At 36.2% G+C, this 13,141-nt stretch overlaps 1 protein-coding gene across 1 annotated transcript; it reads right to left on the bottom strand.

The window, feature by feature from the left end:
- Positions 1-1,654: 1,654 nt before the first annotated feature.
- Positions 1,655-12,170, bottom strand: fermt1 (fermitin family member 1). The gene is made up of 16 exons (XM_015394389.1): positions 12,037-12,170; positions 10,632-10,784; positions 8,548-8,645; positions 8,031-8,166; positions 7,771-7,911; positions 6,229-6,409; positions 6,052-6,154; positions 5,817-5,924; positions 4,152-4,283; positions 3,933-3,982; positions 3,490-3,614; positions 3,145-3,251; positions 2,794-3,018; positions 2,593-2,717; positions 2,364-2,505; positions 1,655-2,256 (listed from the first exon to the last, which is right to left on the bottom strand). The coding sequence occupies exons 2-16, from the start codon at positions 10,780-10,782 to the stop codon at positions 2,083-2,085; spliced, it is 1,998 nt and encodes a 665-aa protein (XP_015249875.1). The 5' UTR covers positions 10,783-10,784; positions 12,037-12,170; the 3' UTR covers positions 1,655-2,082.
- Between the last annotated feature and the right edge of the window lie 971 nt (positions 12,171-13,141).

Raw genomic sequence — 13,141 nt, 5'->3', positions numbered from 1 at the left:
ACAAAGGGTATCCTTTGCTACCTAAGAAATGGGTTAAATACAAAAACAGAAAATTGTATTGAAATGTACAAAGTTTCAATGACAGACTGATTATGATGAAGTGGTTCCCTTAATGGCAGCTAATCTACTGTAGTTTGGACTGGTATTCCAAATAGATTAAACTATAAAAGATTTCCTGCAAAAATTGTACCTGCTCAAAAATTTTATCACTTAAGAAAATATATTAAAATCCGTTATACTCCTCCTCTGAAGAGAAACATTATTAATTGCTTGGTAGATGCTGAGCTGTATATAATGTGGATGAACTGTAGATTTAGTGATGCTGGTCAAAGGCAAAATCCCTAAATTAACGTTATTCTTTTGGCATATAGAACAAGGAAGGAGTAATGATGATGTAGAGTAGTGATCAGAAAAGTGTAGAAATATCACAACACCTTTTTTTATTTTGATGAGTTTAGGTTTGTCAAGCAGAAAATAACATTAGCATTAATAGTTGGAGGTTCACAAACTAAGGTGACTGTAAGTTTAGAGAGTTTATGAAAGCCCTAAAAAAAACTATAAAGACATGGCTTTGTAATCTTCATTTAAGTCGTGAGATCATGGTAAAATTCAAGGAAATCAGACAAGATTTCCGAAAGATAACCTTAAATCCCCACATATTTGGTCCATCTATTCAGTCAGGTGTGTGAAGATCCCATAGTAATCCGACCTAACTTAGAGCATCAGGGTAATGTTCAGCCATCATAACCAAAGGAGATTAGCTCTGTGTCCTTGTGACAAATGAGTGTTAGAGCTAAATGTGCTTGTATCATCTACCTTTAAACTGTCAGGCACTGACATGGGCTGAGATACAACTCAGAGAGAAAGAAGCTTCAGACCTAAATGAAAAATAAAAGCCAGGCTAGGAAGTACACCAAGGGTAAAACCAACAATGCTGGAGATATGTCCTGTGGTCTGATACTACCAGAAAATTATTTTGCTATAATAAAATGAGTGTCACTTGTCTAAACATAGGGGGGATATTACAAACCTGTGCACACCATCCCTAACTGTAATATCGGAACTGGTGCCATTTTGCTGCTGGGATGCTTTTCTGCAGGAGGGACTGCCCTTCCAAGAACAAATACTGTAGATATAATCATCATTATTGTGAAAATATTGTGGCAACTTAAAAAAAATATATAAATTCAATCAGCAAGGTAAATCTTGAACACAAAAGCACAAAACATACCACAAAATGATTCTCCAAGTAGATAAATTAAGTGTTTTAGGGGCGACCATCCCAAATGTCTGGTCTCAGTCTTATAGAAAATAGTGGCCATAGTTTAGCAGGTGGGTGTGTGAAAAGTAATATTGTGAGAAATTTTCAGATGGATACTCAAAACATTTGACCACAGTTGCACAGTTTAAGCTATGCTATGAAAAAAAAAAACAGTAAAAATATGTGTACAGTTCTGAATTTGTAGTTATTTAAAAAATGTCTCCCTCTAATTATTCCTGCATCTATAAAATATAAATACCTAATCTGATCTTAACTTATCTAAAGATGTTTATTCAAATTAAACATCTGATACAGAACAGTGTACTTTTAACTGTTTAGTTAGAGATTTGATAAGTCAACAGTTAGTTCTAAGTATTTGCTACATCTCATCATGGTAAACATAGCTTAGCAAAATGGAGGACTGAAATTTATTTAACTTATTTTAAAAAAAGCAATGAAACATAATTCACTTGAAATCCCTCCATTGATTTTAATGTCGTCTCACTTTATTGGAGGAAACACACCTATTTGATGTTAAAAACAGCAACCTTATCATACACATCAGTTCATCCATGTTTTAAAAAGACAATCCTTGCTACATATTTACATTGGAGTCATTATGTTGTGTATAAATGGCAAAAAAAAATGATAAAATCAGGATATGGTGCTGTGAAGGAAAATGTGTTAACATGATAGAGCCCTATTGTTCATTTTCCTCCACAGTGATTTGTTCTACACCTATGGTTAACATTGCAACAGTTGTTTTAGACAATACGGACAAGAACATCAGTACAAAAGGGGTGCGTCAAGTTTTTCCTTGGTCAGTCTTGGCCTCCAGTAAGTTTAAGGAACAGTTCTTCATCTAGTGTTTCATTTTGGTCTTTCGATCGTGTGGATAGGAAGATATAACCCCCGATGAACTCATGGACCACTTTACAGTCGCAGCTCACACAGCAGAAGGCAATGCTCACATTCTGGTCAAATTCTATGGTCACCTGAAATCACATACAATATAGAATTGGTTTTTGCAGCTTTGTGAAGCCATTTTTGGGGATAAACACTCAGAAAGTATATAATTCTATGTAAGGGGCCAATTTCTCACTTGTTTTATTTCCCAGTTGACGTTCCATTGCTTCATGTTGGCAAACCTCCAAGTAGTCACAGGCAAGCCAGAGGACATGTCGATACGAATCATTCGGTTATATGAAATCCCCAGAATTTCATCCTTCTTGCTACCTTTGAATCTGAGAACAAAATACATGAAACTGTGAAAACATTTATTTATCAAGTTTAATGCCATTTTATATGGTACCAAAATATGTGCCATCTACCTGACAATGTAGTACTTAATGCCAAACTCTGGCAGTGACTGCCAAGCCTGGATAAAGCGCATCTTGGCCTCAACCAAAGAGAGCTTTGCTATGTTCTGGTGGGCCTCCAGGATCCGTGCTGTCAGCTTTACCAAGCCATAAGAAGCAGAATTAGCAATAACATTTGACATCAGATATACTCGAGGAATGTGTCAAACAAACCTGCTTGGTCTTGTGCTTTTTGGTGTAGCGAGGGGAAACAAAACATTCAGCATTCATTTCCATGGCATCAAGGTCCGGAGCTTCCTGACCAGGAGGGGGCGCCAGGCTTTTCATTTGCAAAAACGACAGGATGTTTCTCACTTCAGACTTGTAGGAGCTGTAGGCCATCGTCTTGCCTTTAGAGGCTAGAATGCATGCAGCTTTCCACTTAGCATATTGTGTTTCCTGCACCAGCGAGAAAAAAGTCCATCAAGAGTTACATGTGTAACAGTTTACTTCATGCCAGTAATAAAAACTTAATTAACTAAGATAAATACAGTAAAACCCTTGAGTGAGAAAGTGGGCTCTTACATTATCACATCGGATATACACTTCATTCATCCCATCCGCAACTGGAAGCAGGAGCTTAATGCCAAACTTCTTCTCTGTGACATTGACGTCTGGGACCACCTCACATCCTGTTAATTCAAGGTAAAGAAAATTAAATACACCCAAGAGCAAAAGCACTTCTTATTTAGCTTCTTCCATATTTCGATCAATTCTGACAAGTTTCACCAAGTCTGCTAAAGGAATACAACAATATTAACATTATTCTTTCAATATATTATAAAATAACAAATTGGAAAGATTGATCAAAAACAAGTTAAAAATAGCCAAACTCGAATAAATGAGTGTTTAATGCTTTGAGCCACTGACCTCGGAGGTGAAACTGCTCGATTGGTTCCCCGATGGAGGCTTCCTTGTTTTTAAAATAAGAGATATTGGTGTCCTTGAACACAAACCAGTACTCTTTGAATGGCCGTAGAGTCAACTTTTTGGGCCTGTTTTGACACACATGGATTGAGGAAACCCAAACAATATTAACAGTTTGTAAGACTGAATTTGTGTTCTAATCAACACAGACTCCCTCTGCAGAACATTTACTCAGATGGTCTCAAAGCTGCTGAATTTGTCATAACAACATTTCCAGACACACGCTTGAGTGACATTAGATTACATTTAGATCTTTTGATGACACCATTTAGGCAAATACAATAGGCTTGCTATAATTCAATTAAATACGTGTAAACAGAGGGACAGAGGAAATGCTAGTGGCAGATATCTAAATCTCAATAATCAAGCATCAGGGTAATTTTTACCTCAATAGCCGAAGGGTGTCTGCCAGCTCTGGAATGTCTGTAATGTCCTCCTGGAGGCAACAACATTTAGTCATTGTTTTACATCTTCCTGGTATGATTAGTGAAGTCATGGCTACTAATAGCAACTTAAATCAGGTGTTTGGTTGTGACTCATCTTAAGCCTAAAGTTTTCCCTTGGCTCGTCCCCGAGTAGTTCAGGGTTCCCAGAAATATATTTACCAGGATATTGTCAGTGTGGCCGCCTTCAAGGGTCACCTCCAGGTTAGACAAGGCAGCCTCTACTTCGTCGATTTCTGGCTCGCTGGAGTTGTCCATGGGCTCACTTGACGTGGTCAGTTTGCAGATGTGATACTGTGAAAAAGATTATGTTGATTACAAAAAAAGACGAAGACAGATTTCTTACTTACAAAACCTTTAGGGGGTTCTTTTAGTAGATTGATGTAGTTATGAAAAATGATATTTGAGTATAGCTGTAACACTTTTTCTTAATCTGTGGTTTAGAATACAAGCAATCAACTTTGTTGGTAACTGAAAATGTGCATTACAAGGAAACTTGACTTCTGAATTTAACCCATTCCTTAAGAAGCAGCTTGGAGCGCAGATCTGGGGCTAAGGGTCTAACTCAGGGATCCAGAGTGGCAGGCTGTAGGGTTAGAACCTGGCACTCACAGCCTGGGGGGGGCTAAAATTCTTCAAGAACAAATTTTATTTTTTTTCTCTCTTCTGTTTCTAATCTGATCTCTCTCTTTCTCTCTATCCCTCCTCTTTATTTTCACAGACAGGTTAGGATATTTTTTCATGTCCTGACAGGCCTACTTTTGTATTTAGATATCTAATCCAGTATCCTCCATTCTAAGCTTGAACATACAAAAATTACGTAGCCCTACTCAAAATCAGTTAAGCCCAATTTACTGTAGCCCTGAAGACGTACTTACTTATGATTACAAACTGTCATTTAACAGAGTGGGGCAGTGTGCAGTTCTTGGATGTAAATTACCTGTTAAAAAGTTATTCAATTTCAGCTATTTGGTTTTAGTACACTAACATTTTTACAGCTCAGGATGGAGCATCTTTCATAAAGGTACTCAGATGTTGTTTTTTAAGATGTAGCCAATATGAAAAGATGCAGTCCACAAAGCTTGTGCTATTACAGAACAATTATTATACGTCCTTTAGATTATGTTATCAAAGCCCAACAAATAGTCCACGCAGTTACATTTTAAAAATATTCAGCCCTTTTAAATTTAATCCCACCTCTTCACATTAAAACTGTAGTATTTTAGTGTATATAATTGGGATCTTATTTGATACAAAAAAAATAGAAGCATGATTGTGACACGAGATAGAAAGGATGCATTTTTTTAGCTTTTCTATTAAAAACTACAAAATAACAAAACAGCAAAAATATATATTTTTTTTAAGTAGTTGTTTTAAGTCTCCTTTACTCTGCTTCTACTAAACAAAATCCTGCCTTTAAAAGTCACCTAATTCGTACATGGAATCAACCTCTGTTTAATGCACTCTAAGAATTTTCATAAAAATACAGCGGTAGAAGAGTATTAAAATACTTTTTGCAAGAATTTTATTATTCACCTTTAGTTGATTTGGTTAGGAAAAAAATTATCATTTTAAATAAATTACCCATAAAAGTAATATATTAAATGTGTGAGTGGTTATAATATATGTCCAAATCATCTAAACAAGTGTATTTTTTAAGAATTGTACATTAGAATCAAAAAGCAAGATGTGATCTGCTTTATTTTCTAAATTGTGAAGTTAAAGTATATTTGTGTAAAATATTATTTATTTACCATTTGCATTTGTTTATTATGATGTAAATCTGGATTTTCTTTACAAAGTAATGCATTAACTGTAAGGAAGCACCTGTAAGGAAGCAAACATCAGCATTTCTTCGTCTGTGCAGTCTATCTCCTCTAGCAAGATGGACCACCGGGCCTGTTCATACAGCTGGGTTATCCTGACGCCGTCGTACTGAAAATACAAACAAACACGCTGGTTTAGATCTAGAACCTCTTAGTCAGACAGCTAATCTTTTCTTTGAGAGAACTTCCACCAATAAAATGTTTATCTTCTGTTCCATTAGAAAGCACCATCTTACTTTTGGGTTGAGATCAAAGAAGACATTGTACTTGAAGCGTAGTAACAGTTTGTCGTCATCCTGAATGTCTTGCTCCATGAGTGAGCGAGAGGAGTTCAGCCACCTGTCAACAAACGGTCGGATGACGAAGGGATAAAAGCATATATAAAAAACAAGCTGAAGGGTTTTTGTTTTTACCCTGCATTGTTGGTCGCTTTGTCCACAAGTGACTGCGGCTGGTAAAGCTTGCTTAGCTCTGCCGGGGGTAGGTTTAGCTGAGCCTCAGCTAAGGGGTTATCTCCAAACCAAATGCTGGTGGCAGACATGGGCATTCCGTTCTCTGGGTCATAGGTTGCCGTCATCGTATTGTACATGGGACCTTATTTGATGATAATTCAACATTCACAAACAAGGTTATGGGATATAACAAGATTTGACTTCACTGTGTAGTTCTAAAGGAGCATAGATCATTCACTTGTAGGAGGTAAGCAGAAATTACTTAATAAAACAAAATTCATTATGAGAAAGCAATGCTGAAAACAAACGCTAGACATAAACAACTCAATACATAATGACAATCAAAGATTGACAGAAATTAAATTCCCTAGATTTCCTACAGATTTAAAGCTTTTAATTCTCACATTACTACAGCTTCTCACCAACTTTCCTGAGCTTCCCAGTTTATGGTGCACAAAATCCTCCTCAAGGTATCTTCCGCTACCATGTTTCTAGGTAGATTCAGTGTGTTTAGGATGCCTTACAGTGTGATCTAAGTTTTGATCTAATCCAAAGAGAGCATTTTTTCCACTTCTAGTTTGCTGTGCCCCCAACAAGGCTTTTAGTGAGCTGCACTTTTATTTATTTATTTTTTAATCTGGTCAATGTTTAAAAAATGATAAGATTTGAGGAGTGCATGGATAATATTTTCCATGTCGACAGATTCTCCAACTTGAATAAGTCTCTCCAGGTTGAAATTCAATCCTTTTAGTCATATGAATTTATAAATGATAGTACTTTTGGTACCTGTGCAAAACAAAGCATGTCCAGAGTTGATCTTGATGCATAAACTATGTGAAAGAAAATAAAGGAAATATAGATGTCGCTGAATCATTAAAGGCTGACTCTAGCACTTGATACATCAAAGTGATAAAACTAACTTACACTCCATATCTTCTTGATTTAGTTGGAATTAAATATTAATTGAATCCCCTAAATATTAACTTAAAATAAATACAATATTCCTCAGGCATTACTCCTATCAATCTATTATTTTCCAGTTTTACTGCTAAAATGCTAGAGATGCACCGACCCATCTTTTTCCGATTAGATAGTCATACACGGGCCGATATCCAAAACGAACCGAATGCTACTGTTGAATGAGTTAAATGTATTCTTTGCCATGGAAATAAAGGCATCCTACCTGATAAATAACATTGTTATAAAAAAGTAACAAATTAAGACAGATATAAATCTTCACTAGCTGCTGTGTGCGCTCTGTGCAATGATGTAATTAGTGTTGCAATCATAAAACTGAAATCAGCAGATAGGTGTAACTGTATTGCTGCGTATAATATCAATAAAAATAAAAGGACTGGATCAGGATGCTAGATCAGTGTCATGCCTCTGGTATTCATTGCAGCTATTTTGCCAATATTTGAGCCCATATCCAATCAGACCATAGGATCAATGTATCTCTATAAGCTGCTGTACCAAACCAGAAACCAATGTGCTGTGAATTACCTGTCCCTCCCTTTCCCAAGTTAAGTGAGTCCCATATGTCCCAGATGTCTTCCTGGGTTGAGTTCTTGTCTTTCTTCTTTTTCTTCTTACCGGAATCATAGGGGGGTTTAAGCAAAGAGAGTTCCTCTGATCTTCTAATGTCTAGAATGGAGCAAATAAGGAGACGTTTGAGATTGTCAGACAACGTAGTACATGTCATTTTTATTTATTTTTTTCAGTCAGAGCTGAAAAATTCCATGTTTGGGTATTTATGAACTAACTGAGAACTCTGCAGATCTCCTCAACTGCCTTGAAGACCATACTTGAGAAGCAGACTGTCATTCTGATGGTTTTCATATTGGGCAGCTGTAGCAATAGTGGTTTATGCTGAGGAGTGTAGCGCAGGTCGGCATCAGCCTGTGGAGATTAGTTATACAAGTTTTAGAAAAACATTTCTCCAACTGGTTTTGTTATAACTATGCTCCATAGTGTCCCTAAATAGCTTATTACCCATTAATGTGCACAATTTACCAAACAATCACTGTAAAGGTTGGGTATATTAATGTTATTAACACTAAATGGTTTGTGTTCAACTGAACACAGTAATAAACGAGCTTTCAGACTGTTTAAAGATGGCTATGATTCTGTTTGTAGCCTCCAAGGCCAGCTATAAAAACAGCTCCAGACCTTTGAATCCTTCAAGCCCAAACAGGATTTACTTATCTTGCTTTGGCTAAAGGCATTCCCATGTAAGAAGGTTACTGTATATGGGTCATGTTATGGGCTTTCATAGTTTACCTGAATCCCATATTTGTCCAATGTCCAGTGAGTTTTGAGCAGCCAGCATTTTCTCTGTTCCCACCACAAAGCATGATCAGACCAGTCCTGTTGAGCCTCTGCAGGAAAACATATAAAATATAATTTACTTCACTACAATACAACTTCTATTTGCTGATTTACATGTAGGATCTAAAATTCCTTCATATTTACACTAAATTGGGTAAGGTAATTTATTTAAAATAATGATTATGTTATTTGAAATTTTCAATTTATCACATAAAAAAATTGAATACATCTAATGGAATGTATGTGATAGACAAGAATAAAATATTTTTGTTGATGGAGCAAAGGAGAAAGCTGTTTTCTTGTTTTTAAAAATTAAAATATTAACAAAAAAATATGCTGTACATTGTGATCAATGTCATTAGATTATATTTTTTTAGGAATTACAGAGGAAAGATGCAAGTTTTCTCTTGTATGTCTCTACTAGGTTTGTCTTTTGAGTCTTAATCAGAGAGATTGGATTAATTTAAATTTGAAAATCAATTCTCAAGTCTTACGATGAATTCTCAACTGGTTTTAAATATGGACTTTCTATATGACTCTATAACCATCCCTGTTCCCAAAAACCTGACTTAAATAACATGCTGCTGTCATTTTTGCACATCTCTGGTGTTGCTTCTATTTTTTCCACATATCCAATACTGTAAAAATGTCCACGACTGTATAATTATTATTTTTTTCTCCAGATGCACTGTACAGTACAGTATTTTATTTGTTTATTTTGTTAACTCTGCCAGTTCTTCTGTTAATTTTATACACTTTAAAGTCCACATTTGTGTGACCACTTTTGCTATAACCTTTTGCTGCTGTAACACCATAATTTCCCCATTGTGGGACAATAAAGGAATATTCTATTCTATTCTATTCTATTCTAGTGTAGGAGAAATCAAATTGAGTCAATTATTGTGATACTCCATCAGACAATATTGGTATTAATTTAAAATACAGCTGAAACGATCTTTAATGTTTAAAAGTATTCATAGACAAACATTTAAACCTGCAGTTGCTCATCGTCAGCGCACCCACCAAGAGCTTATTATTCAGCTCCTCTGCACCGCCCGTAGCAGAGCAACAACATGATCTGAGATTTTCCAGAGCTGAGTTATTATAAAAATCATAATATAGTCTTTGTTTCTGTATCTGAATAAATCATATTGTAATTTAATTCACATCCTAATGACATGGAATAGGCCATTTTAATGCATAAATATGCTTGGACCCAAACCGTTCCATTGTAGCTGTATGTTTAGGGTCAGTATCCTGGTATAAAGAGAAGCCTCCAAGAGGTTTTTATACCCCAGCTCCACTGTGGATCATACTCCTTCACCTTTCCACTACTTTGTGTTTCTGTATCATGTAAAACCCAAATTAAATACATTTAAGTTTGTAGTTGGAAAATTCTGACATATTAAAGGGGAATCTATAACAAAGGAAGTTATTGTCCACAAAAGACATAATTTTTTCATATTTCTTACTTTCAAGCCCTTTGGCTGTTGATGCTGACTTATTTTTCCAAGAAAACCTGTTTATTATTCAGAGTTGATGTACTTTTAAACTGCTGGCAGCAGAAATACTCCTTGTACCCACTTGTGTGTAGGTGGTGTGGCTTAATGAGTCTACCTGATATCATCTTGCATTACTAGGCTGAAATCCATCTGTTGATGACAAGATGTTTAGTCATCCTCTAATGCCTCATGAGTTTGATCCAACTCACCGAAAATCCCCCCTCATATTACGTTTAATAGCTCCACCTTGTTTACGGAAGACTTCAAGAAGAAATCAGATAAGGCTCTGACTATACTTTGCCCCCTTCGCATGCCAAAGCATTGTGACTAACATAGCAGTGTAGAGAAAGGGCGTGGCTTGACAAACACAGCTGTAGCAGCAGATAAAAGCTAAGTTAAATACAGCAGGTATGAGAAGCAAAATAACAGATTTAAATGCTAAACATGGGCAAGTTTAAAAGAATGTGTGTTTTTTAAAGCTATGCAAATATAAACAAAGCTAGAGCAACTTTTCATTGATTTTTGAAAACTTACTGATTTTTTCCACCAGCTTAAGCATGAGCCCTCCGATGTGCAAGTCACCTTTCACCCTGAGTTTGAATTTCATGGACTCGTCCCCTTCTTTCTGATCCACCTGCACAGACAGCTGCCATGATGTTTCCCCAATCGCAGCAGCTTTGAGCATGGCTTCGTTTAGAGACATGGAAGTGCAAAAAAAAACAATTATACACTAATTATTATGGGGGCACACTTAGTCAACATAAAAAGGAAAAACACACACACACACACACACACAATGTTTTCAGTTTCTTGCATCAATAAAACATGATGAGTCTCCCCTTGAAGTATTTTGTTGGGAAACATCTCGAGTGAAAATGTTCCCCAACCTTATCACTGACGCATGCAGTCTGCATCCAGCCTCTTGTGAAACAACTTTGTCTCACTACTGCAGTGTCCCTGCAATGATACTGCAGACCCTTGAACTGCTCCTTCTGTATCAGCCAATACATTTTAATAGCAGGGTAACATACAACCACTGTGGCATAGCCTTTAAAAAAGCAATTAGACTGCAAAACTCAGTTTCTGAAATGAGGCAGATCTGCAGGACGATTGGGTGTTATTTAATAAAAAGAGAGAAAAGATGAAAGACTTGAAGCGTGTAAGTAGGGGGGAGATGAATGGGGGGAGGAGAACAGAGGATACTGGCTGTGGAATGTGACGAGCAGGGACACGAATCTGGTGCAAGAGGGAACACAGAAAACAACAATCAGCCCACACTGCACCAGGCTCTGTTAATCAGATGTCTGAAAAAGGGTGAATAAGCACACATAGACACAACCCAACCTAGATTATAGTGTAATCACAAAACAAATACATGTTTCATTCTTGTCCCACACAGCACACTGGAAGTGAGTACTGTGTGGATCTGCTGAAAGATTTAACGAACACAGTCAATTCTCTTTGTGCAGCTGCAGGGTATAGTTAAAAATGTGAGCCTGCTGGGGGAGACTTGTTGAGATGTGTTACAGCATGGTGGACTGGCACCCAGAATATTACACTAGCAACAGAAAAGGAGCAGAAAAGTTGAGTTATTGATATTTTGTTCAATACATATGATATAGGCTAATACAACATTATTAAATGTTTTCTTTTATACGGTACATAAAAAATTAAAGATAACTAGACAGCATAAACACAGTTTTTACATCTGAGTTACATTTTGAAAAAGTAAAACCAACAAAGTTTCAGATTAGGTTGAACAAAGAGTAATAAGCATGTATTTGCTCCTCTGGTGGCCTATAACTGGACTGTTGCTGCTTCAGGTATGGAGGAGTCCAGCTTTAATCAAACGCACCTGGGTGTCCTCGGCTAAACATAACGGGGACGTTTTCCTCTCGTATTTTAGACCAAGTTACTTTGAATAGAAAAGCGCTCTTACCTTGAAATACGTTTTCTGCCAAGAAGCTATTATTAGAAAGTTTCTTTTCAAGCGGAATGAATCGGGGAATAAAAGTTCCAACGGGAGTGAAGGAACAAATAAAAACACGCCCAGTTCAGACAGGTAGGGAAATGCCAGGTGGTGGAAACGTAGAAGGAAGTGACCAAACAGACGAGGTGAGTAACGCTGACTAACAGGTGAGTTTGTTTAAAAACAGAGTGAAGAAGATGTTGCTGTACTTTTTTTTTCTCATTTGTACTTTTAACTTCAAAAACTTCCTTCAGGTTTAATAAAATCAAATGAATGACGACGATATAAGTTTCTAAACGCGAGTTTGTAAATAAAAGACAAAAGCTAGCTTCTTTTATGAAGACGAAATGAAGATGAAGTTAAAAAAGAAATAAAAAAATTAGAAAATATGCAGCCAGTAAGAAAGAAGAAATTCTCTAAATTTTTTAGTACATATATAGGCCTACGGAAGAGGATTAGGGCCACTCAAAAAAAAAAAATAATAATAATGTTAACTGATTTTTTAAATATTATTTCAGTTCAATATGGGAACAATTTCAGAATTCTGACTTAAATCTCTGAATTCTGACTTTATTCAAGTGAAAAAAAGTAGGAAATATTGAGTAAGGCAGAGAAAATTCTCATCAATTTGTTTGGAGATGCATACGGAAGAGGATTAGGGCCACTGGGGAAAAAAAATTTTTAACTGATTTTTAATATTATTTCAGTTTAATATGGGGGGAAAAAAAGTCAGAATTCTGACTTTAATCTCAGAAATCTGAGTTTAATCAAGTGAAAAAGTATCAAATATGCAGTAATGCAGAAGAAATTCTCATCAATTTTTTTAGGAGATGGAAGAGGATTAGGGCCACTAGGAAAAAAGAAAAAAAAATCTTAACTGATTTTTAAATATTATTTCTGTTTAATATGGGGGGTGGGGGGCGGGGGGCAGAATTCTGACTTTAATCTCAGAAATCTGACTTTAATCAAGTGAAAAAAGTAGGAAATATGCAGTAAGGCAGAATAAATTCTCATACATTTTTGAGGAGATATATATACGGAAGAGAATTAGGGCCACTGGAAAAAAAAAAATGTG

Source organism: Cyprinodon variegatus, unplaced genomic scaffold (assembly GCF_000732505.1).
Source record: "Cyprinodon variegatus isolate N-32 unplaced genomic scaffold, C_variegatus-1.0 Scaffold25, whole genome shotgun sequence".
Lineage (NCBI taxonomy): Eukaryota > Metazoa > Chordata > Actinopteri > Cyprinodontiformes > Cyprinodontidae > Cyprinodon > Cyprinodon variegatus.
Note: the sequence above shows the minus strand (reverse complement) of the source record. Positions and strands in the feature narration are given on the sequence as shown.

Coding starts and splice junctions, on each gene's coding strand:
- fermt1 (XM_015394389.1), bottom strand. CDS start 10,782: ATGCTCAAAGCTGCTGCGATTGGGGAAACATCATGGCAGCTGTCTGTG. Junction 6,155..6,228: donor AAAGCGACCAACAATGCAGG/GTAAAAACAAAA, acceptor GTTTGTTGACAG/GTGGCTGAACTCCTCTCGCT. Junction 4,284..5,816: donor TGATGTTTGCTTCCTTACAG/GTGCTTCCTTAC, acceptor TCTTTTTCACAG/TATCACATCTGCAAACTGAC.